At 42.2% G+C, this 24,858-nt stretch overlaps 1 protein-coding gene across 3 annotated transcripts in view; it reads right to left on the bottom strand.

Moving 5' to 3' along the window:
- LOC128641966 (ras-related protein Rab-35) overlaps positions 1–24,858 on the bottom strand; it is a 164,166-nt gene that overhangs the window by 73,126 nt on the left and 66,182 nt on the right. For all 3 annotated transcript variants that reach the window (XM_053694579.1, XM_053694580.1, XM_053694581.1), the window contains one exon: positions 14,680–14,803. In XM_053694579.1, the coding sequence (XP_053550554.1) occupies positions 14,680–14,803 (124 nt within the window). The remainder of the gene's footprint in view (positions 1–14,679; positions 14,804–24,858) is intronic.

Below are 24,858 nucleotides of genomic sequence, written 5' to 3'. Positions count from 1 at the left end.
ATAACTGAAGCTATATCTTGCAAGGTGAAAGAATTAGACGCACTAGAAGTACTTGGGGTCGCTTGTGCGGGCGTAACTGGTTGTGACACTTGGGGAGAACTAGATGGCGAAACCTGATTTCCTTCTGTCTGAGAATCATTTAATGCAAAATTCTTATAAGTCAAAATATGCTGTTTGCAATTTATAGACATATCAGTACAATTGGGACACATTCTTAGAGGGGGTTCCACAATGGCTTCTAAACAAATTGAACAATGAGTTTCCTCAGTGTCAGACATGTTTAACAGGCTAGTAATGAAGCAAGCAAGTTTGGAAAACACTTTATTTAATGAAAAAAAACACAATTTGCAAAAACGGTACTGTACCTTTTAGAGAAAAAAAGGCATACACAAACTGCAAAACAGGTTAAAATTGCTTCAAAAAATCCGAAATTTTAACAGTGTACCCACTAAGCTTTAGAAGGATTGCACCACAAGTAAAAAAGCAATAGACCCCCAAATGAAAAAAACAGAATTTATGTTTACCTGATAAATTACTTTCTCCAACGGTGTGTCCGGTCCACGGCGTCATCCTTACTTGTGGGATATTCTCTTCCCCAACAGGAAATGGCAAAGAGCCCAGCAAAGCTGGTCACATGATCCCTCCTAGGCTCCGCCTACCCCAGTCATTCGACCGACGTTAAGGAGGAATATTTGCATAGGAGAAACCATATGATACCGTGGTGACTGTAGTTAAAGAAAATAAATTATCAGACCTGATTAAAAAAACCAGGGCGGGCCGTGGACCGGACACACCGTTGGAGAAAGTAATTTATCAGGTAAACATAAATTCTGTTTTCTCCAACATAGGTGTGTCCGGTCCACGGCGTCATCCTTACTTGTGGGAACCAATACCAAAGCTTTAGGACACGGATGAAGGGAGGGAGCAAATCAGGTCACCTAAATGGAAGGCACCACGGCTTGCAAAACCTTTCTCCCAAAAATAGCCTCAGAAGAAGCAAAAGTATCAAACTTGTAAAATTTGGTAAAAGTGTGCAGTGAAGACCAAGTCGCTGCCCTACATATCTGATCAACAGAAGCCTCGTTCTTGAAGGCCCATGTGGAAGCCACAGCTCTAGTGGAATGAGCTGTGATTCTTTCGGGAGGCTGCCGTCCGGCAGTCTCGTAAGCCAATCTGATGATGCTTTTAATCCAAAAAGAGAGAGAGGTAGAAGTTGCTTTTTGACCTCTCCTTTTACCTGAATAAACAACAAACAAGGAAGATGTTTGTCTAAAATCCTTTGTAGCATCTAAATAGAATTTTAGAGCGCGAACAACATCCAAATTGTGCAACAAACGTTCCTTCTTTGAAACTGGTTTCGGACACAGAGAAGGTATGATAATCTCCTGGTTAATGTTTTTGTTAGAAACAACTTTTGGAAGAAAACCAGGTTTAGTACGTAAAACCACCTTATCTGCATGGAACACCAGATAAGGAGGAGAACACTGCAGAGCAGATAATTCCGAAACTCTTCTAGCAGAAGAAATTGCAACTAAAAACAAAACTTTCCAAGATAATAACTTAATATCAACGGAATGTAAGGGTTCAAACGGAACCCCCTGAAGAACTGAAAGAACTAAGTTGAGACTCCAAGGAGGAGTCAAAGGTTTGTAAACAGGCTTAATTCTAACCAGAGCCTGAACAAAGGCTTGAACATCTGGCACAGCTGCCAGCTTTTTGTGAAGTAACACAGACAAGGCAGAAATCTGTCCCTTCAGGGAACTTGCAGATAATCCTTTTTCCAATCCTTCTTGAAGGAAGGATAGAATCTTAGGAATCTTAACCTTGTCCCAAGGGAATCCTTTAGATTCACACCAACAGATATATTTTTTCCAAATTTTGTGGTAAATCTTTCTAGTTACAGGCTTTCTGGCCTGAATAAGAGTATCGATAACAGAATCTGAGAACCCTCGCTTTGATAAGATCAAGCGTTCAATCTCCAAGCAGTCAGCTGGAGTGAAACCAGATTCGGATGTTCGAACGGACCCTGAACAAGAAGGTCTCGTCTCAAAGGTAGCTTCCAAGGTGGAGCCGATGACATATTCACCAGATCTGCATACCAAGTCCTGCGTGGCCACGCAGGAGCTATCAAGATCACCGACGCCCTCTCCTGGTTGATCCTGGCTACCAGCCTGGGGATGAGAGGAAACGGCGGGAACACATAAGCTAGTTTGAAGGTCCAAGGTGCAACTAGTGCATCCACTAGAGCCGCCTTGGGATCCCTGGATCTGGACCCGTAGCAAGGAACTTTGAAGTTCTGACGAGAGGCCATCAGATCCATGTCTGGAATGCCCCACAGCTGAGTGACTTGGGCAAAGATTTCCGGATGGAGTTCCCACTCCCCCGGATGCAAAGTCTGACGACTCAGAAAATCCGCTTCCCAATTTTCCACTCCTGGGATGTGGATAGCAGACAGGTGGCAGGAGTGAGACTCCGCCCATAGAATGATTTTGGTCACTTCTTCCATCGCCAGGGAACTCCTTGTTCCCCCCTGATGGTTGATGTACGCAACAGTTGTCATGTTGTCTGATTGAAACCGTATGAACTTGGCCCTCGCTAGCTGAGGCCAAGCCTTGAGAGCATTGAATATCGCTCTCAGTTCCAGAATATTTATCGGTAGAAGAGATTCTTCCCGAGACCAAAGACCCTGAGCTTTCAGGGATCCCCAGACCGCGCCCCAGCCCATCAGACTGGCGTCGGTCGTGACAATGACCCACTCTGGTCTGCGGAATGTCATCCCTTGTGACAGGTTGTCCAGGGACAGCCACCAACGGAGTGAGTCTCTGGTCCTCTGATTTACTTGTATCTTCGGAGACAAGTCTGTATAGTCCCCATTCCACTGACTGAGCATGCACAGTTGTAATGGTCTTAGATGAATGCGCGCAAAAGGAACTATGTCCATTGCCGCTACCATCAAACCGATCACTTCCATGCACTGCGCTATGGAAGGAAGAGGAACGGAATGAAGTATCCGACAAGAGTCTAGAAGTTTTGTTTTTCTGGCCTCTGTCAGAAAAATCCTCATTTCTAAGGAGTCTATTATTGTTCCCAAGAAGGGAACCCTTGTTGACGGAGATAGAGAACTCTTTTCCACGTTCACTTTCCATCCGTGAGATCTGAGAAAGGCCAGGACAATGTCCGTGTGAGCCTTTGCTTGAGGAAGGGACGACGCTTGAATCAGAATGTCGTCCAGGTAAGGTACTACAGCAATGCCCCTTGGTCTTAGCACAGCTAGAAGGGACCCTAGTACCTTTGTGAAAATCCTTGGAGCAGTGGCTAATCCGAAAGGAAGCGCCACGAACTGGTAATGCTTGTCCAGGAATGCGAACCTTAGGAACCGATGATGTTCCTTGTGGATAGGAATATGTAGATACGCATCCTTTAAATCCACTGTGGTCATGAATTGACCTTCCTGGATGGAAGGAAGAATAGTTCGAATGGTTTCCATCTTGAACGATGGAACCTTGAGAAACTTGTTTAAGATCTTGAGATCTAAGATTGGTCTGAACGTTCCCTCTTTTTTGGGAACTATGAACAGATTGGAGTAGAACCCCATCCCTTGTTCTCTTAATGGAACAGGATGAATCACTCCCATTTTTAACAGGTCTTCTACACAATGTAAGAATGCCTGTCTTTTTATGTGGTCTGAAGACAACTGAGACCTGTGGAACCTCCCCCTTGGGGGAAGCCCCTTGAATTCCAGAAGATAACCTTGGGAGACTATTTCTAGCGCCCAAGGATCCAGAACATCTCTTGCCCAAACCTGAGCGAAGAGAGAGAGTCTGCCCCCCACCAGATCCGGTCCCGGATCGGGGGCCAACATTTCATGCTGTCTTGGTAGCAGTGGCAGGTTTCTTGGCCTGCTTTCCCTTGTTCCAGCCTTGCATTGGTCTCCAAGCTGGCTTGGCTTGAGAAGTATTACCCTCTTGCTTAGAGGACGTAGCACTTTGGGCTGGTCCGTTTCTACGAAAGGGACGAAAATTAGGTTTATTTTTTGCCTTGAAAGGCCGATCCTGAGGAAGGGCGTGGCCCTTACCCCCAGTGATATCAGAGATAATCTCTTTCAAGTCAGGGCCAAACAGCGTTTTCCCCTTGAAAGGAATGTTAAGTAGCTTGTTCTTGGAAGACGCATCAGCTGACCAAGATTTCAACCAAAGCGCTCTGCGCGCCACAATAGCAAACCCTGAATTCTTAGCCGCTAACCTAGCCAATTGCAAAGTGGCGTCTAGGGTGAAAGAATTAGCCAATTTGAGAGCATTGATTCTGTCCATAATCTCCTCATAAGGAGGAGAATCACTATCGACCGCCTTTATCAGCTCATCGAACCAGAAACATGCGGCTGTAGCTACAGGGACAATGCATGAAATTGGTTGTAGAAGGTAACCCTGCTGAACAAACATCTTTTTAAGTAAACCTTCTAATTTTTTATCCATAGGATCTTTGAAAGCACAACTATCCTCTATGGGTATAGTGGTGCGTTTGTTTAAAGTGGAAACCGCTCCCTCGACCTTGGGGACTGTCTGCCATAAGTCCTTTCTGGGGTCGACCATAGGAAACAATTTTTTAAATATGGGGGGAGGGACGAAAGGAATACCGGGCCTTTCCCATTCTTTATTAACAATGTCCGCCACCCGCTTGGGTATAGGAAAAGCTTCTGGGAGCCCAGGGACCTCTAGGAACTTGTCCATTTTACATAGTTTCTCTGGGATGACCAACTTGTCACAATCATCCAGAGTGGATAATACCTCCTTGAGCAGAATGCGGAGATGTTCCAACTTAAATTTAAACGTAATCACATCAGGTTCAGCTTGTTGAGAAATGTTCCCTGAATCAGTAATTTCTCCCTCAGACAAAACCTCCCTGGCCCCATCAGACTGGGTTAGGGGCCCTTCAGAACCATTATTATCAGCGTCGTCATGCTCTTCAGTATCTAAAACAGAGCAGTCACGCTTACGCTGATAAGTGTTCATTTTGGCTAAAATGTTTTTGACAGAATTATCCATTACAGCCGTTAATTGTTGCATAGTAAGGAGTATTGGCGCGCTAGATGTACTAGGGGCCTCCTGAGTGGGCAAGACTCGTGTAGACGAAGGAGGGAATGATGCAGTACCATGCTTACTCCCCTCACTTGAGGAATCATCTTGGGCATCATTGTCATTGTCACATAAATCACATTTATTTAAATGAATAGGAATTCTGGCTTCCCCACATTCAGAACACAGTCTATCTGGTAGTTCAGACATGTTAAACAGGCATAAACTTGATAACAAAGTACAAAAAACGTTTTAAAATAAAACCGTTACTGTCACTTTAAATTTTAAACTGAACACACTTTATTACTGCAATTGCGAAAAAACATGAAGGAATTGTTCAAAATTCACCAAATTTTCACCACAGTGTCTTAAAGCCTTAAAAGTATTGCACACCAAATTTGGAAGCTTTAACCCTTAAAATAACGGAACCGGAGCCGTTTTTAACTTTAACCCCTTTACAGTCCCTGGTATCTGCTTTGCTGAGACCCAACCAAGCCCAAAGGGGAATACGATACCAAATGACGCCTTCAGAAAGTCTTTTCTAAGTATCAGAGCTCCTCTCACATGCGACTGCATGTCATGCCTCTCAAAAACAAGTGCGCAACACCGGCGCGAAAATGAGGCTCTGCCTATGATTTGGGAAAGCCCCTAAAGAATAAGGTGTCTAAAACAGTGCCTGCCGATATTATTATATCAAAATACTCAGATAAAATGATTCCTCAAGGCTAAATATGTGTTAATAATGAATCGATTTAGCCCAGAAAAAGTCTACAGTCTTAATAAGCCCTTGTGAAGCCCTTATTTACGATCTTAATAAACATGGCTTACCGGATCCCATAGGGAAAATGACAGCTTCCAGCATTACATCGTCTTGTTAGAATGTGTCATACCTCAAGCAGCAAGAGACTGCTCACTGTTCCCCCAACTGAAGTTAATTGCTCTCAACAGTCCTGTGTGGAACAGCCATGGATTTTAGTGACGGTTGCTAAAATCATTTTCCTCATACAAACAGAAATCTTCATCTCTTTTCTGTTTCTGAGTAAATAGTACATACCAGCACTATTTTAAAATAACAAACTCTTGATTGAATAATAAAAACTACAGTTAAACACTAAAAAACTCTAAGCCATCTCCGTGGAGATGTTGCCTGTACAACGGCAAAGAGAATGACTGGGGTAGGCGGAGCCTAGGAGGGATCATGTGACCAGCTTTGCTGGGCTCTTTGCCATTTCCTGTTGGGGAAGAGAATATCCCACAAGTAAGGATGACGCCGTGGACCGGACACACCTATGTTGGAGAAAACGGATTGATAATTGTCTAAAACCGGTTAAAACCCCCTAAAGCACCTTGCCACAGCTCTGCTGTGGCCCTACCTGCCCTTAAGAAGCGATAATATGGGGTTTAAAGCTTCAATTAGTCCCTCAGAAGACTCTCAGGACCTCAGGAGAAGTTGCTTGCTGCTTGTAAATGTAGGCCCCGCCCACCTCACTCGATGTTGCTGGGGCCTACACAAAACTAACAAACCCTGCCTGAAAGCCATGTGGGTTATGAACAACCCCAAAGAACCCTCAAGCAAATGTCCCATAAAACAGAAAACGTTACTCCCAGACACAAAAACGTTTGTCCCAAATTCACATAACAAACTGAGTGCCCACAAAAAATTAACCCTTTATGCAAGCTAGTAAAAACCTCTCATAACACTAGGATTACTGCTTACCCTTCCCCTAATGGGGACACTGTCAGCCTTTCTGAGTTAACACAGTCTCTGCAGAAAATATGACTGAACATACCTCATTGCTGTATAGCAAGAAACCATTCCTCACACTGAAGTTTTCCTGTACTCCTCAGCTTCTGTGGGAACAGCAGTGGACCTTAGTTACAAATGCTAAGATCATCATCCTCCAGGCAGAAATCTTCATCTATGTCCTGCCTGAGAGTAAATAGTACAACACCGGTACCAATTAAAAATAACAAACACTTGATTGAAGATAAAATAAAACTAACAGTTTAACACCTCTTCTCTTTACCCTTCCTGCTTAGAGCCAGCAAAGAGAATGACTGGAGGGTGGAGTTAAGGGGGGAGCTATATAGACAGCTCTGCTGTGGTGCTCTCTTTGCTACTTCCTGTCAGGAAGGACAATATCCCACAAGTTAGGATGAATCCATGGACTCGGTACATCTTGCAAAAGAAATGCAAATAGCACAGCCCTCTGACATAGAAAAAAGGCAAGAGGCAAATGGAAATGGGGTGTTAAATATTTGGCGCCAAGTATGACGCACAACGAAACTGAAATTTTTGTTGGCGCTAACAACATCTGGAAATGACACACTCACCCAGGTAAGAAAAATATTTCTTAAATATGTTTATTTTCCCCAAATATGAAGCTGACAGTCTGCAAAAAGGAAATACATGAACCTGACTCATGGCAAATATAAGTACAATACATATATTTAGAACTTTATATTAATGCATAAAGTGCCAAACCATAGCTGAGGTGTCTTAAGTAATAAAAACATACTTACCCAAAGACACCCATCCACATATAGCAGATAGCCAAACCAGTACTGAAACAGTTATCAGTAGAGGTAATGGAATATGAGAGTATATCGTCGATCTGAAAAGGGAGGTAGGAGATGAATCTCTACGACCGATAACAGAGAACCTATGAAATAGATCTCCCGTGAGGAAAACCATTGCATTCAATAGGTGATACTCCCTTCACATCCCTCTGACATTCGCTGTACTCTGAGAGGAATCGGGCTTCAAAATGCTGAGAGGCGCATATCAACGTAGAAATCTTAGCACAAACTTACTTCACTACCTCCATAGGAGGCAAAGTTTGTAAAACTGAATTGTGGGTGTGGTGAGGGGTGTATTTATAGGCATTTTGAGGTTTGGGAAACTTTGCCCCTCCTGGTAGGATTGTATATCCCATACGTCACTAGCTCATGGACTCTTGCCAATAACATGAAAGAAATTCTTGATTGAAGAATCTATACTAACACCTCACTTTACCTCTTCCTATCACTAACGTAGGCAAAGAGAATGACTGGAGTGGGAGGGAAGGGAGGAGCTATTTAACAGCTCTGCTGTGATGCTCTTTGCCTCCTCCTGCTGACCAGGAGGTGAATATCCCATTAGTAATTAAGATGATCCGTGGACTCATCGTGTCTTAAAAAAGAAACACAGACATATACACACACACACACACAAGCAACACTCACATATAAACATACACACAAAAAACACAATTTATGCTTACCTGATAAATTTATTTCTCTTGTGGTGTATCCAGTCCACGGATCATCCATTACTTGTGGGATATTCTCATTCCCAACAGGAAGTTGCAAGAGGACACCCACAGCAGAGCTGTTATATAGCTCCTCCCCTAACTGCCATATCCAGTCATTCGACCGAAAACACGCAGAGAAAGGAGAAACCATAGGGTGCAGTGGTGACTGTAGTTTAAATGAAAAAATTACCTGCCTTAAAATGACAGGGCGGGCCGTGGACTGGATACACCACAAGAGAAATAAATTTATCAGGTAAGCATAAATTGTGTTTTCTCTTGTAAGGTGTATCCAGTCCACGGATCATCAATTACTTGTGGGATACCAATACCAAAGCTAAAGTACACGGATGGAGGGACAAGGCAGGTAACTTAAACGGAAGGTACCACTGCCTGTAAAACCTCTCTCCCAAAAATAGCCTCCGAAGAAGCAAAAGTATCAAATTTGTAGAATTTTGAAAAAGTATGAAGCGAAGACCAAGTCGCCGCCTTGCAAATCTGTTCAACAGAAGCCTCATTTTTAAAAACCCAAGTGGAAGCCACAGCTCGAGTAGAATGAGCTGTAATCCTTTCAGGAGGCTGCTGGCCAGCAGTCTCATAGGCTAAGCGGATTATGCTTCTTAGCCAAAAAGAAAGAGAGGCTGCCAAAGCCTTTTGACCTCTCCTCTGTCCAGAGTAGACAACAAACAAAGCAGATGTTTGACAAAAATATTTAGTAGCTTGTAAGTAAAACTTTAAAGCACGAACCACGTCCAGATTGTGTAATAGACGTTCCTTCTTTGAAGAAGGATTAGGACACAAGGATGGAACAACAATCTCTTGATTGATATTCTTGTTAGATACCACCTTAGGTAAAAACCCAGGTTTGGTACACAGGACTACCTTAGCCGTATGGAAGATCACATAAGGAAAATCACATTGTAAAGCAGATAACTCGGAGACTCTACGAGCCGAGGAAATAGCTACCAAAAACAGAACTTTCCAAGATAAAAGTTTGATATCTATGGAATGAAGAGGTTCAAACGGAACTCCTTGAAGAACCTTAAGAACCAAATTTAAGCTCCATGGGGGAGCAACAGGTTTAAACACAGGCTTGATTCTAACCAAAGCCTGACAAAATGCCTGAACATCTGGAACATCTGCCAGACGCTTGTGCAAAAGAATAGACAGAGCAGAAATCTGTCCTTTTAAGGAACTAGCTGACAATCCTTTTTCCAAACCATCTTGGAGAAAAGATAATATCCTGGGAATCCTAACCCTTGGATTCACACCAATAAAGATATGTACGCCATATTTTATGGTAAAGTTTCCTGGTGACAGGCTTTCGTGCCTGTATTAAGGTATCAATGACTGACTCGGAGAAGTCACGCTTTGATAAAATCAAGCGTTCAATCTCCAGGCAGTCAGTCTCAGAGAAATTAGATTTGGATGGTTAAAAGGACCCTAAAGTAGAAGGTCCTGTCTCAGAGGCAGAGTCCATGGTGGAAAGGATGACATGTCTACCAGATCTGCATACCAGGTCCTGCGTGGCCACGCAGGCGCTATCAAAATCACAGATGCTCTCTCCTGCTTGACCTTGGCAATCAGTCGAGGGAGCAGAGGAAACGGTGGAAACACATAAGCCAGGTTGAAAGACCAGGGCACTGTTAGAGCATCTATTAGCGTCACCTTGGGATCCCTGGACCTGGATCCGTAACAAGGAAGCTTGGCGTTCTAGCGAGACGCCATGAGATCCAGTTCTGGTTTGCCCCAACGATGAATCAATTGTGCAAACACCTCCGGATGGAGTTCCCACTCTCCCGGATGAAAAGTCTGACGACTTAAAAAATCCGCCTCCCAGTTCTCTACACCTGGGATATGGATAGCTGATAGGTGGCAAGAGTGAGTCTCTGCCCAGCGAATTATCTTTGAGACTTCTAACATCGCTAGGGAACTTCTTGTTCCCCCTTGATGGCTGATGTAAGCCACATTCGTGATGTTGTCCGACTGAAATCTGATGTACCTCAGAGTTGCTAACTGAGGCCAAGCCTGAAGAGCATTGAATATCGCTCTTCCAGAATATTTATTGGAAGGTTTGTCTCCTCCTGAGTCCACGATCCCTGAACCTTCAGGGAGTTCCAGACTGCACCCCAACCTAGAAGGCTGGCATCTGTTGTTACAACTGTCCAATCTGGCCTGCGAAAGGTCATACCTTTGGACAGATGGACCCGAGATACCCACCAGAGAAGAGAATCCCTGGTCTCTTGATCCAGATTTAGTAGAGGGGACAAATCTGTGTAATCCCCGTTCCACTGACTGAGCATGCATAGTTGCAGCGGTCTGAGATGTAGGCGTGCAAACGGCACTATGTCCATTGCCGCTACCATTAAGCCGATTACTTCCATGCACTGAGCTACCGAAGGGCGCGGAATGGAATGAAGAACACGGCAGGAAATTAGAAGCTTTGATAACCTGGACTCCGTCAGGTAAATTTTCATTTCTACAGAATCTATCAGAGTCCCTAGGAAGGAAACTCTTGTGAGTGGGGATAGAGAACTCTTTTCCTCGTTCACTTTCCACCCATGCGATCTCAGAAATGCCAGTACTACGTCCATATGAGACTTGGCAATTTGGAAGTTTGACGCCTGTATCAGGATGTCGTCTAAATAAGGGGCCACTGCTATGCCCCGCGGCCTTAGGACTGCCAGAAGCGACCCTAGAACCTTCGTAAAGATTCTTGGGGCTGTAGCTAATCCAAAGGGAAGAGCTACAAACTGGTAATGCCTGTCTAGAAAGGCAAACCTGAGAAACCGATGATGATCCTTTGTTATCGGAATGTGAAGATAAGCATCTTTTAAATCCACGGTAGTCATATATTGACCCTCCTGGATCATAGGTAGGATGGTACGAATAGTTTCCATCTTGAATGATGGAACTCTGAAAAATTTGTTTAAGATCTTTAGATCCAAAATTGGTCTGAAGGTTCCCTCTTTTTTTGGGAACCACAAACAGATTTGAGTAAAAACCCTGTCCCTGTTCCTCCTTTGGAACTGGATGGATCACTCCCATAACTAGGAGGTCTCGTACACAGTGTAAGAATGCCTCTCTCTTTATCTGGTTTGCAGATAATTGTGAAAGGTGAAATCTCCCTTTTGGGGGGGAAGCTTTGAAGTCCAGAAGATATCCCTGGGATATAATTTCCAACACCCAGGGATCCTGGACATCTCTTGCCCACGCCTGGGCGAAGAGCGAAAGTCTGCCCCATACTAGATCCGTTACCGGATAGGGGGCCGTTCCTTCATGCTGTCTTAGAGGCAGCAGCAGGCTTTTTGGCCTGCTTACCTTTGTCCCAGGTCTGGTTTGGTCTCCAGACCGTCTTGGACTGAGCAAAAGTTCCCTCTTGTTTGCATTAGAGGAAGTTGATGCCGCACTTGCCTTGAAGTTTCGAAAGGCACGAAAATTAGACTGTTTGGCCCTTGATTTGGACCTATCCTGAGGAAGGGCATGACCTTTTCCTCCAGTGATATCAGCAATAATCTCCTTCAAACCAGGCCCGAATAGGGTCTGCCCCTTGAAGGGAATGTTAAGCAGCTTAGATTTTGAAGTCACGTCAGCTGACCATGATTTAAGCCATAGCGCCCTGCGCGCCTGTATAGCAAAACCAGAATTCTTAGCCGTTAGTTTAGTCAAATGAACAATGGCATCAGAAAACAAAGGAATTGGCTAGCTTAAGTGCTCTAAGCTTGCCAAGTATGTCATCCAATGGAGTTGCTACCTGTAAAGCCTCTTCCAGAGATTCAAACCAGAACGCCGCAGCAGCAGTGACAGGAGCAATGCATGCAAGGGGCTGTAGGATAAAACCTTATTGAATAAACATTTTCTTAAGGTAACCTTCTAATTTTTTATCCATTGGATCTAAAAAAGCACAACTGTCCTCGACAGGGATAGTAGTACGCTTTGCTAAAGTAGAAACTGCTCCCTCCACCTTAGGAACTGTCTGTCATAAGCCCCGTGTGGTGGCGTCTATTGGAAACATTTTTCTAAAAATAGGAGGGGAAGAGAACGTCACACCTGGTCTATCCCATTTCTTATTAATAATTTCTGTAAACCTTTTAGGTATTGGAAAAACATCAGTACACACCGGCACTGCATAGTATTTATCCAGTCTACACAATTTCTCTGGCACTGCAATTGTATCACAGTCATTCAGAGCAGCTAAAACCTCCCTGAGAAACACGCAGAGGTGTTCAAGCTTAAATTTAAATGTAGAAATATCAGAATCAGGTTGCATCATCTTTCCTGAGTCAGAAACATCACCCACAGACTGAAGCTCTCCTTCCTCAGCATCTGCATATTGTGAGGCAGTATCAGACATGGTTCTTAAAGCGTCAGTATGCTCTGCATTTCGTCTAACCCCAGAGCTATCTCGCTTACCTCTAAATTAAGGTAGTCTGGTTAATACCGCTGACAGTGTATTATCCATGACTGCCGCCATGTCTTGTAAAGTAATCGCTATGGGCGCCCTAGATGTACTTGGCGCCATTTGAGCGTGAGTCCCTTGAGCGGGAGTCAAAGGATCTGACACGTGGGGAGAGTTAGTCGGCATAACATCCCCCTCGTCAGATTCCTCTGGTGATAAATTTTTTTTTTAAAGACAGAATATGATCTTTATTGCTTAAAGTGAAATCAGTACATTTGGTACACATTCTAAGAGGGGGTTCCACCATGGCTTTTAAACATAATGAACAAGGAGTTTCCTCTATGTCAGACATGTTTGTACAGACTAGCAAGCTTGGAAAACACTTTAAATCAAGTTAACAAGCAAATATAAAAAACGGTACTGTGTCTTTAAGAGAAACAAATTTTGTCAAAATTTGAAAAACAGTGAAAAAGGCAGTAAATCAAACGAAATTTTTACAGTGTATGTAATAAGTTAACAGAGCATTGCACCCACTTGCAAATGGATGATTAACCCCTTAATTCAAAAAACGGATCAAAAAAACGATATAGATGTTTTTTAACAGACACAACAAACTGCCACAGCCTGCTGTGGCCCTACCTTCCCCAATAAACGACTTTGGAAAGCCTTTGAGCCCTTTAGAGATGTCCTATAGCATACAGGGGACTCCTGAGGGAAGCTGGATGTCACAGTTTGTAATTTAAACTGCAACAACTGTAACTTTTATACTACAACAGTGGAAAGCCTCAGGAAACTGTTTCTAGGCAAAATTTAAGCCAACCATGTGGAAAAAACTAGGCCCCAATAAAGTTTTATCACCAAAGCATATATAAAAAACGATTAAACATGCCAGCAAACGTTTTATATTGCAATTTTATAAGGGTATTACCCCTGAGAGTAAGCATGATACCAGTCGCTATTAAATCACTGTATTCAGGCTTAACTTACATTAATCCGGTATCAGCAGCATTTTCTAGCATTTTCCATTTCTAGAAAAAATTGTAACTGCACATACCTCATAGCAGAGTAACCTGCACGCCATTCTCCCGCTGAAGTTACCTCTCTCCTCAGACATATGTGAGAACAGCAATGGATCTTAGTTACAACCTGCTAAGATCATAGAAAACTCAGGCCGATTCTTCTTCTATTTACTGCCTGGGATAAAATAGTACAACTCCGGTACCATTTAAAATAACAAACTTTTGATTGAAGATAAAAAACTAACTATATTTCACCACTCTCTCTTACTACCTCCATGCGTGTTGAGAGTTGCAAGAGAATGACTGGATATGGCAGTTAGGGGAGGAGCTATATAACAGCTCTGCTGTGGGTGTCCTCTTGCAACTTCCTGTTGGGAATGAGAATATCCCACAAGTAATGGATGATCCGTGGACTGGATACACCTTACAAGAGAAAACACATACATACACACACAAGCACATACACCCATAAACACACTCAGATACACAAAAGCACATATATACACAGACACACATATACACACAAGCACATTATATATATATATATATATATATATATATATATATATATATATATATATATATATATATATATATATATATATATATATATATATATAAATAAAAGAGAAATCCAGACAAAAAAAATCAAAGCAAGGTATTCTTTATTCAACTTAAAACACACATACATACACATAAGCACATACACACACACACATATATATATATATATATATATATATATACACACACATATATAAACAAATACATATATATATATATATATATATATATATATATATATATATATATATATATATGTATATGTATATATATAAATAAAAACACACACACACATACACGACCCTGACCCTCTGCTCTGACACACAAATACTCACGTGGAGGTAATGGTTCTGAATCTTTCCTGACCAGCTGTGTCCCATATTTGCAATTTTACTCGTTCACCATCCATAACCAACGTTCTAATTTTGAAGTCAACTCCAATAGTGGTGATATAGCTACCTGAGAGAGTGTGAGATGAACACGTAATGTCACTTGCTCTAGGGAGAGAGAGAGAGAAAAAGAGAGAGAAAAAGAGAGAGAAAAAGAGAGAGAAAAAGAGAGAGAAAAAGAGAGAGAAAAAGAGAGAGAAAAAGAGAGAGAAAAAGAGAGAGAAAAAGAGAGAGAAAAAGAGAGAGAAAAAGAGAGAGAAAAAGAGAGAGAAAAAGAGAGAGAAAAAGAGAGAGAAAAAGAGAGAGAAAAAGAGAGAGAAAAAAAAAGAGAGAGAGATAAAGAAAAAGAGGGAGAGAGAAAAAGAAAAAGAGGGAGAGAGAAAAAGAGAGGGAAAAAAGAGAGAAAAAAAGAGAAAGAAAGAAAAAGAGAGAGAGAGAGAGAGAGAGAGAGAGAGAGAGGAAAGAGAAAAAGAGAGAAAGAAAAAGAGAGGTATAAAAAGAGAAAAAAAGAGAAAGAGAGAAAGAAAGAGAAAAAGAGAGAAAGAGAGAGAGAGAGAAAAAGAGAGAGAGAGAGAGAGAGAGAGAGAGAGAGAGAGAGAGAAAAGAGAGAGAGAGAGAAAAAGAGAGAGAGAGAGAAAAAGAGAGAGAGAGAGAGAAAAAGAGAGAGAGAGAAAACATAATTTATGTAAGAACTTACCTGATAAATTAATTTCTTTCATATTGGCAAGAGTCCATGAGCTAGTGACGTATGGGATATACAATCCTACCAGGAGGGGCAAAGTTTCCCAAACCTCAAAATGCCTATAAATACACCCCTCACCACACCCAAAATTCATTTTAATGAATAGCCAAGTAGTGGGGTGATAAAATAAGGAGTAAAAAAGCAGACAAAAAAGAGGAACTGGAAATATAATTGTGCTTTTATAGTCTTCCTGAAATCTTTAGTAGCTTCAACATAATATTTCAAAGCTCTTACAACATCCAAAGATCTTTCAAGTGCATTCTTGGGATTAGGACACAAGGAAGGAACAACAATTTCCCTACTAATGATGTTAGAATTCACAACCTTAGGAAGAAATTTAAACGAAGTCCGCAAGACAGCCTTATCCTGATGAAAGATCAGAAAAGGAGACTCACAAGAGAGAGCGGACAATTCGGAAACTCTTCTAGCTGAAGAGATAGCTAAAAGAAACAACACTTTCCAAGAAAGTAGTTTAATATCCAAAGAATGCATAGGCTCAAAAGGAGTAACCTGCAAAGTCTTCAAAACCAAATTAAGACTCCAAGGAGGAGAGATTGATTTAATGACAGGCTTGATACGAACCAAAGCCTGAACAAAACAGTGAATATCAGGAAGATTAGCAATCTTTCTATAAAATAAAACAGAAAGAGCAGAGATTTGTCCCTTCAAAGTATTTGCAGACAAACCTTTATCCAAACCATCCTGAAGAAACTGTAAAATTCTAGGAATTCTAAAAGAATGCCAGGAGAATTTATGAGAACACTATGAAATATAAGTCTTCCAAACTCGATAATAAATCTTTAGTGAAACTGACTTACAAGCCTGTAGCATAGTATTAATCACTGAGTCAGAGAAACCTCCATGACTAAGCATTAAGCGTTCAATTTCCATACCTTCAAATTTAACGATTTGAGATCCTGGTGGAAAAACGGCCCTTGAAACAGAAGGTCTGATCTTAGAGGAAGTGGCCAAGGCTGGCAACTGGATATCCGAACAAGATGCGCAAACCAAAACCTGTGAGGCCACGCTGGTGCCATCAGAAACACATACGATTGTTCCATAATGATTTTGGAGATCACTTTTTGAAGAAGAACTAGAAGCGGAAAGATATAAGCAGGTTGATAAAACCAAGGAACTGCTAAAGCATCCACCATTTCCGCCTGAGGATCCCTGGACCTGGACAGGTACCTGGGAAGTTTTTTGTTTAGCTCAGAAGCCATCAGATCTATTCCTGGAAGACCCCACATCTGTACAATCTGACAAAATACATCTGGATGTAGAGACCACTCCCCCGGATGTAAGGTCTGACGGCTGAGATAATCCACTTCCCAATTGTCTACACCTGGGATATGCACCGCAGAAATTAGACAAGAGCTGGATTCTGCCCAAGAAAGTATCCAAGAAAGTTCTTCCATAGCTAGGGGACTGCGAGTCCCACCCTGATGATTGACATATGCCACAGTTGTGATATTGTCCGTCTGAAAACAAATGAATGGTTCTCTTTTTAACAGAGGCCAAACCTGAAGAGCCCTGACAATAGCACGGAGTTCTAAAATATTGATTGGTAACCTCGCCTTTTGAGGTTTCCAAACCCCTTGTGCTGTCAGAGATCCCCAGACAGCTTCCCAACCTGAAAGACTTGCATCTGTTGTGATCACAGTCCAGGTAGGACGAACAAAAGAGGCCCCCTGAATTAAACGATGATGGTCTAACCACCAAGTTAGAGAGAGTTGAATGTTGGGATTTAAGTATATCAATTGTGATATCCGAGTATAATCCCTGCACCATTGATTCAGCATAGAAAGCTGTAGAGGTCTCATGTGCAAACGAGCAAAGGAGATCGCGTCCGATGCTGCAGTCATGAGACCTAAAACTTCCATGCACATAGCCACTGAAGGGAATGATTGAGACTGAAGGTTTCGACAAGCTGAAACAAATTGAATTTGTCTCTTGTCTGTTAAGGACAGAGTCATGGACACTGAATCTATCTGGAAGCCTAAAAAGGTGACCCTTGTCTGAGTAATCAAGAAACTCTTTGGTAAATTGATCCTCCAACCATGTCTTTGAAGAAACAACACTCGTTGATTCATATGAGATTCGGCTAAATGTAAAGACTGAGCTAGAACCAAGATATCGTCCAAATAAGGAAACACCTCAATACCCTGTCCTCTGATTACAGATAGAAAAGCACTGAAAACCTTTGAAAAGATCCTTGCAGTTGTTGCTAGGCCAAATGGAAGAGAGACAAATTGGTAATGCTTGTCTAGAAAAGAGAATCTCAGAAACCGATAGTAGTCTGGATGAATCGGAATGTGAAGATATGCATCCTGTAAGTCGATCGTGGACATATAATGACCTTGCTGAACAAAAGGCAAAATAGTCCTTATAGTCACCATCTTGAAAGTTGGGACTCTTACAAAACGATTCAAAAACTTCAGATCCAGTACTGGCCTGAATTAATTTTCTTTCTTTGGGACAAATGAATAGATTTGAATAAAACCCCAGACCCTGTTCCTGAAACGGAACTGGTATTATTACCCCTGAAAGCTCTAGATCTGAAACACACTTCAGAAAAGCCTGGGCCTTCACCAGATTTGCTGGAACGTGAGAGAGAAAGAATCTTCTCACAGGAGGTCTTACTCTGAATCCTATTCGATACCCTTGAGAGACAATACTCTGAATCCACTGATTTTGAAAAGAATCTGCTCAAATGTCTTGGAATAATTTCAATCTGCCCCTCACCAGCTGAACTGGATCGAGGGCCATACCTTCATGCAGACTTGGGTGCTGGCTTTGGTGTCTTAAAAGGCGTGGATTAATTCCAACTTGAATAAGGTTTCCAATTGGAACCAGAGTCTTTAGGGGAAGGATTGATTTTCTGTTCCTTGTTCTGTTGAAAAGAACGAAAATGATTAGAAGCTTTAGATTTACCCTTAGATCTTTTATCATGAGGCAAAAAAACTCCCTTCCCTCCAGTGATAGTTGAAATTATTGAATCCAACTGAGAACCAAATAAATTGTTACCTTGGAAAGAAAGAGATAGTAATCTAGACTTAGATACCATGTCAGCATTCCAAGATTTGAGCCATAAAGCTCTTCTAGCTAAAATAGCTAAAGACATAGATTTAACATCAATTTTGATGATATCAAAAATAGCATCACAGATAAAATGATTAGCATGTTGAAGAAAACGAACAATGCTAGACAAATCAGGATCTGTTTCCTGTTGCGCTAAGATATCCAACCAAAAGGCTGATGCAGCTGCAACATCAGCCATAGCAATGGCAGGTCTTAGAAGATAGCCAGAATATAAATAAGCTTTCCTTAGATAAGATTCAAGTTTCCTATCTAAAGGATCTTTAAAAGAAGTACTGTCTTCCATAGGAATAGTAGTACGTTTGGCAAGAGTAGAAATGGCCCCATCAACTTTGGGGACTTTTTCCCAAAACTCTAATCTAGCCGCTGGCAAAGGGTACAACCTTTTAAACCTAGAAGAAGGAATGAAAGAAGTACCAGGCTTAATCCATTCCTTAGCAATCACATTAGAAATAGCATCAGGAACTGGAAAAACCTCAGGAGTAACCACAGGAGGTTTATAAACAGAATTTAAACGTTTACTAGTTTTGATATCAAGAAGACTAGACTCCTCAATATCCAAAGTAACCAACACTTCTTTCAACAAGGAACGAATATACTCAATCTTGAAAAGATAAGTAGATTTGTCAGTGAAAATATCTGAGGTAGGATCTTCTGAATCAGAGAGATCCTCATCAGAGGATGTTTCAGTATGTTGTCGGTCATTAGAAATTTCATCAATTTTATGAGAAGTTTTAAAAGAGCTTTTACGTTTATTAGAAGGCGGAATAGCAGACAAAGCCTTCTGTATCGCATCAGCAATATAATTTTTCATATAAACAGGGATATCATGTACATTAGATGTTGAAGGAACAACAGATACTGTACTAGTACTGATGGAAACATTTTCTGCGTGCAAAAGCTTATCACGACAACTGTTACATACTACAGCTGGAGATATAATCTCAGCTAACTTACAACAGATACACTTAGCTTTGTTAGAACTGTGATCAGGCAGCAGGGTTCCAACATTTGCTTCTGAAACAGGATCAGATTCTGAGACAGGATCAGATTGAGACATCTTGCAAAAAAGAAAAAAAAAATGTAAAAGAAAAAACAACATTAAAGCAAAATTTACAATTTCCTTATATGGCAGTTTCAGGAATGGAAAAAAATGCAAACAGCATAGCCCTCTGAGCATATAGAAGGCAAGAGACATATAGGAAGTGGGGTGAAAAATAAACTAAATATTTTGGCGCCAAGAATGACACATGACGCAAAAGGAAGTTGAAACATGTTTTGGCGCCAACAACATCCGGAAATGATGCAACTCGTGTCATAACAGAGGCAACCTCGTGCAAAGAAACCTGGCGTCAACTAAGAAGCTGGAAATTACGAACTTGCGTCAAAGACGTACCTTCGTGCCAAAAAAATTCTCGCAATAAATAACAGCATTTTGCACCCTCACAAGCATAATTTTCCCCGCGAAATTAAAAGAAAAAAACAGTCAATTTGGAAAAAATGACTACACCCCAGGTAAGACAAATCATTTCCTAAACATGCTTCCCAAACTGAAACTGACAGTCTGCAAAAGGAAATATACATAGACCTGACTCATGGCAAATATAAGTAAAATACATATATTTAAAACTTTATATTAAACACAAAGCGCCAAACCATAGCTGAGAGTGTCTTAAGTAATGAAAAACATACTTACAGAAAGACACCCATCCACATATAGCAATAAATCCACAGAAGAAGGCAGCACCTTGCAGTATAAAAATATCTTTATTTCCACATGCTGGAATAAAACAGTGACGTTTCGGGTGGGACACCCTTAATCATATTATGATTAAGGGTGTCCCACCCGAAACGTCACTGTTTTATTCCAGCATGTGGAAATAAAGATATTTTTATACTGCAAGGTGCTGCCTTCTTCTGTGGATTTATTGTGACTAAAGGGATTACAGCACCCTTTTTTGGCCTGCACCTGACAGTGGAGCTGAGCTACAAACTGTTCTAGTACATCCACATATAGCAGATAGCCAAACCAGTACTAAAACAGTTATTAGTAGAGGTAATGGTAAATTGAGAGTATATCGTCGATCTGAAAAGGGAGGTAGGAGATGAATCTCTACGACCGATAACAAAGAACCTATGAAATAGACCCCCGTTAGGGAAATCATCGTATTCAATAAGTGATACTCCCTTCATGTCCCTCTGACATTCGCTGTACTCTGAGAGGAATCGGGCTTCAACAATGCTGAGAAGCGCATATCAACGTAGAAAACATAATTTATGCTTACCTGATAAATTCCTTTCTCCTGTAGTGTGATCAGTCCACGGGTCATCATTACTTCTGGGATATTACTCCTCCCCAACAGGAAGTGCAAGAGGATTCACCCAGCAGAGCTGCCATATAGCTCCTCCCCTCTACGTCACTCCCAGTCATTCGACCAAGGACCAACGAGAAAGGAGAAGCCAAAGGGTGTAGTGGTGACTGGAGTATAATTTAAAAAATATTTACCTGCCGTAAAAAACAGGGCAGGCCGTGGACTGATCACACTACAGGAGAAAGGAATTTATCAGGTAAGCATAAATTATGTTTTCTCCTGTTAAGTGTGATCAGTCCACGGGTCATCATTACTTCTGGGATACCAATACCAAAGCAAAAGTACACGGATGACGGGAGGGATAGGCAGGCTCTTTATACAGAAGGAACCACTGCCTGAAGGACCTTTCTCCCAAAAATAGCCTCCGAGGAAGCAAAAGTGTCAAATTTGTAAAATTTGGAAAAAGTATGAAGCGAAGACCAAGTTGCAGCCTTGCAAATCTGTTCAACAGAGGCCTCATTCTTAAAGGCCCAAGTGGAAGCCACAGCTCTAGTGGAATGAGCTGTAATTCTTTCAGGAGGCTGCTGTCCAGCAGTCTCATAAGCTAAACGAATTATGCTACGAAGCCAAAAAGAAAGAGAGGTAGCAGAAGCCTTTTGACCTCTCCTCTGACCAGAGTAAACGACAAACAGGGAAGACGTTTGTCGAAATTCTTTAGTTGCCTGTAAGTAAAATTTTAGGGCACGAACTACATCCAGATTGTGCAGAAGACGTTCCTTCTTCGAAGAAGGATTTGGACACAAGGATGGAACAACAATCTCTTGATTGATATTCCTGTTAGTGACTACCTTAGGTAAGAACCCAGGTTTAGTACGCAGAACTACCTTATCCGAATGAAAAATCAAATAAGGAGAATCACAATGTAAGGCTGATAACTCAGAGACTCTTCGAGCCGAGGAAATAGCCATTAAAAATAGAACTTTCCAAGATAACAACTTTATATCAATGGAATGAAGGGGTTCAAACGGAACGCCCTGTAAAACGTTAAGAACAAGGTTTAAACTCCATGGCGGAGCAACAGTTTTAAACACAGGCTTAATCCTGGCCAAAGCCTGACAAAAAGCCTGAACGTCTGGAACTTCTGACAGACGTTTGTGCAACAGAATGGACAGAGCTGAGATCTGTCCCTTTAAGGAACTAGCAGATAAACCCTTATCTAAACCTTCTTGTAGAAAAGACAATATCCTAGGAATCCTAACCTTACTCCAAGAGTAACCTTTGGATTCGCACCAATATAGGTATTTACGCCATATCTTATGGTAAATCTTTCTGGTAACAGGCTTCCTAGCCTGTATTAAGGTATCAATAACTGACTCAGAAAAACCCCGTTTTGATAAAATCAAGCGTTCAATTTCCAAGCAGTCAGCTTCAGAGAAGTTAGATTTTGATGTTTGAAAGGACCCTGTATCAGAAGGTCCTGTTTCAGAGGTAGAGACCAAGGTGGACAGGATGACATGTCCACCAGGTCTGCATACCAAGTCCTGCGTGGCCATGCAGGTGCTATTAGAATAACTGATGCTCTCTCCTGCTTGATTCTGGCAATCAATCGAGGAAGCAACGGGAAGGGTGGAAACACATAAGCCATCCTGAAGGTCCAAGGTGCTGTCAAGGCATCTATCAGGACCGCTCCCGGATCCCTGGATCTGGACCCGTAACGAGGAAGCTTGGCGTTCTGTTTAGACACCATGAGATCTATCTCTGGTTTGCCCCAATGACGAAGTATTTGGGCAAAGACCTCCGGATGAAGTTCCCACTCCCCCGGATGAAAAGTCTGACGACTTAAAAAATCCGCCTCCCAGTTCTCCACTCCCGGGATGTGGATTGCTGACAGGTGGCAAGAGTGAGACTCTGCCCAGCGAATTATCTTTGATACTTCCATCATTGCTAGGGAGCTTCTTGTCCCTCCCTGATGGTTGATGTAAGCTACAGTCGTGATGTTGTCCGACTGAAACCTGATGAACCCCCGAGTTGTCAACTGGGGCCAAGCCAGGAGGGCATTGAGAACTGCTCTCAATTCCAGAATGTTTATTGGTAGGAGACTCTCCTCCTGACTCCATTGTCCCTGAGCCTTCAGAGAATTCCAGACGGCGCCCCAACCTAGAAGGCTGGCGTCTGTTGTTACAATTGTCCAGTCTGGCCTGCTGAATGGCATCCCCCTGGACAGATGTGGCCGAGAAAGCCACCATAGAAAGAGAGAACTTTTCTTTTCGTTCACCTTCCATCCATGCGACCTTAGAAATGCCAGTACTAACTCTGTATGAGACTTGGCAGTTTGAAAGCTTGAAGCTTGTATCAGAATGTCGTCTAGGTACGGAGCTACCGAAATTCCTCGCGGTCTTAGTACCGCCAGAAGAGCACCCAGAACCTTTGTGAAGATTCTTGGAGCTGTAGCCAATCCGAATGGAAGAGCTACAAACTGGTAATGCCTGTCTAGGAAGGCAAACCTTAGATACCGGTAATGATCTTTGTGAATCGGTATGTGAAGGTAAGCATCTTTTAAATCCACTGTGGTCATGTACTGACCCTTTTGGATCATGGGTAAAATTGTCCGAATAGTCTCCATTTTGAACGATGGAACTCTTAGGAATTTGTTTAGGATCTTTAAATCCAGGATTGGCCTGAAAGTTCCCTCTTTTTTGGGAACCACAAACAGATTTGAGTAAAACCCTTGTCCCTGTTCCGACCGTGGAACTGGATGGATTACTCCCATTAACAAAAGCTCTTGTACGCAGCGTAGAAACGCCTTTTTCTTTGTTTGGTTTGTTGACAACCTTGACAGATGAAATCTCTCTCTTGGAGGAGAGTATTTGAAGTCCAGAAGGTATCCCTGAGATATTATCTCTAGCGCCCAGGGATCCTGGACATCTCTTGCCCAAGCCTGGGCGAAGAGAGAAAGTCTGCCCCCCACTAGATCCGATCCCGGATCGGGGGCCCTCAATTCATGCTGTTTTAGGGGCAGCAGCAGGTTTCCTGGCCTGCTTGCCCTTGTTCCAGGACTGGTTAGGTCTCCAGCCTTGTCTGTAGCGAGCAACAGATCCTTCCTGTTTTGGAGCAGAGGAAGTTGATGCTGCTCCTGCTTTGAAATTCCGAAAGGAACGAAAATTAGACTGTCTAGCCTTAGGTTTGGCTCTGTCTTGAGGCAGGGCGTGGCCTTTACCTCCTGTAATGTCAGCGATAATTTCTTTCAAACCGGGCCCAAATAAGGTCTGCCCCTTGAAAGGTATATTAAGTAATTTAGACTTAGAAGTAACGTCAGCTGACCAGGATTTCAGCCACAGAGCTCTGCGCGCCTGAATGGCGAATCCGGAATTCTTAGCCGTAAGTTTAGTTAAATGTACTACGGCATCCGAAATGAATGAATTAGCTAGCTTAAGGACTCTAAGCTTGTCCGTAATCTCATCCAGAGTAGCTGAACTAATGGTCTCTTCCAGAGACTCAAACCAAAATGCCGCCGCAGCCGTGACCGGCGCAATGCATGCAAGGGGTTGCAATATAAAACCTTGTTGAACAAACATTTTCTTAAGGTAACCCTCTAACTTTTTATCCATTGGATCTGAAAAGGCACAGCTATCCTCCACCGGGATAGTGGTACGCTTAGCTAAAGTAGAAACTGCTCCTTCCACCTTAGGGACCGTTTGCCATAAGTCCCGTGTGGTGGTGTCTATTGGAAACATCTTTCTAAATATCGGAGGGGGTGAGAACGGCACACCGGGTCTATCCCACTCCTTAGTAACAATTTCAGTTAGTCTCTTAGGTATAGGAAAAACGTCAGTACTCGATGGTACCGCAAAATATTTATCCAACCTACACATTTTCTCTGGTATTGCAACTGTGTTACAATCATTCAGAGCCGCTAACACCTCCCCTAGTAATACACGGAGGTTTTCCAGCTTAAATTTAAAATTTGAAATATCT

The sequence above is a fragment of the Bombina bombina genome, chromosome 11 (genome assembly GCF_027579735.1).
Source record: "Bombina bombina isolate aBomBom1 chromosome 11, aBomBom1.pri, whole genome shotgun sequence".
NCBI classification, from domain to species: domain Eukaryota; kingdom Metazoa; phylum Chordata; class Amphibia; order Anura; family Bombinatoridae; genus Bombina; species Bombina bombina.
Note: the sequence above shows the minus strand (reverse complement) of the source record. Positions and strands in the feature narration are given on the sequence as shown.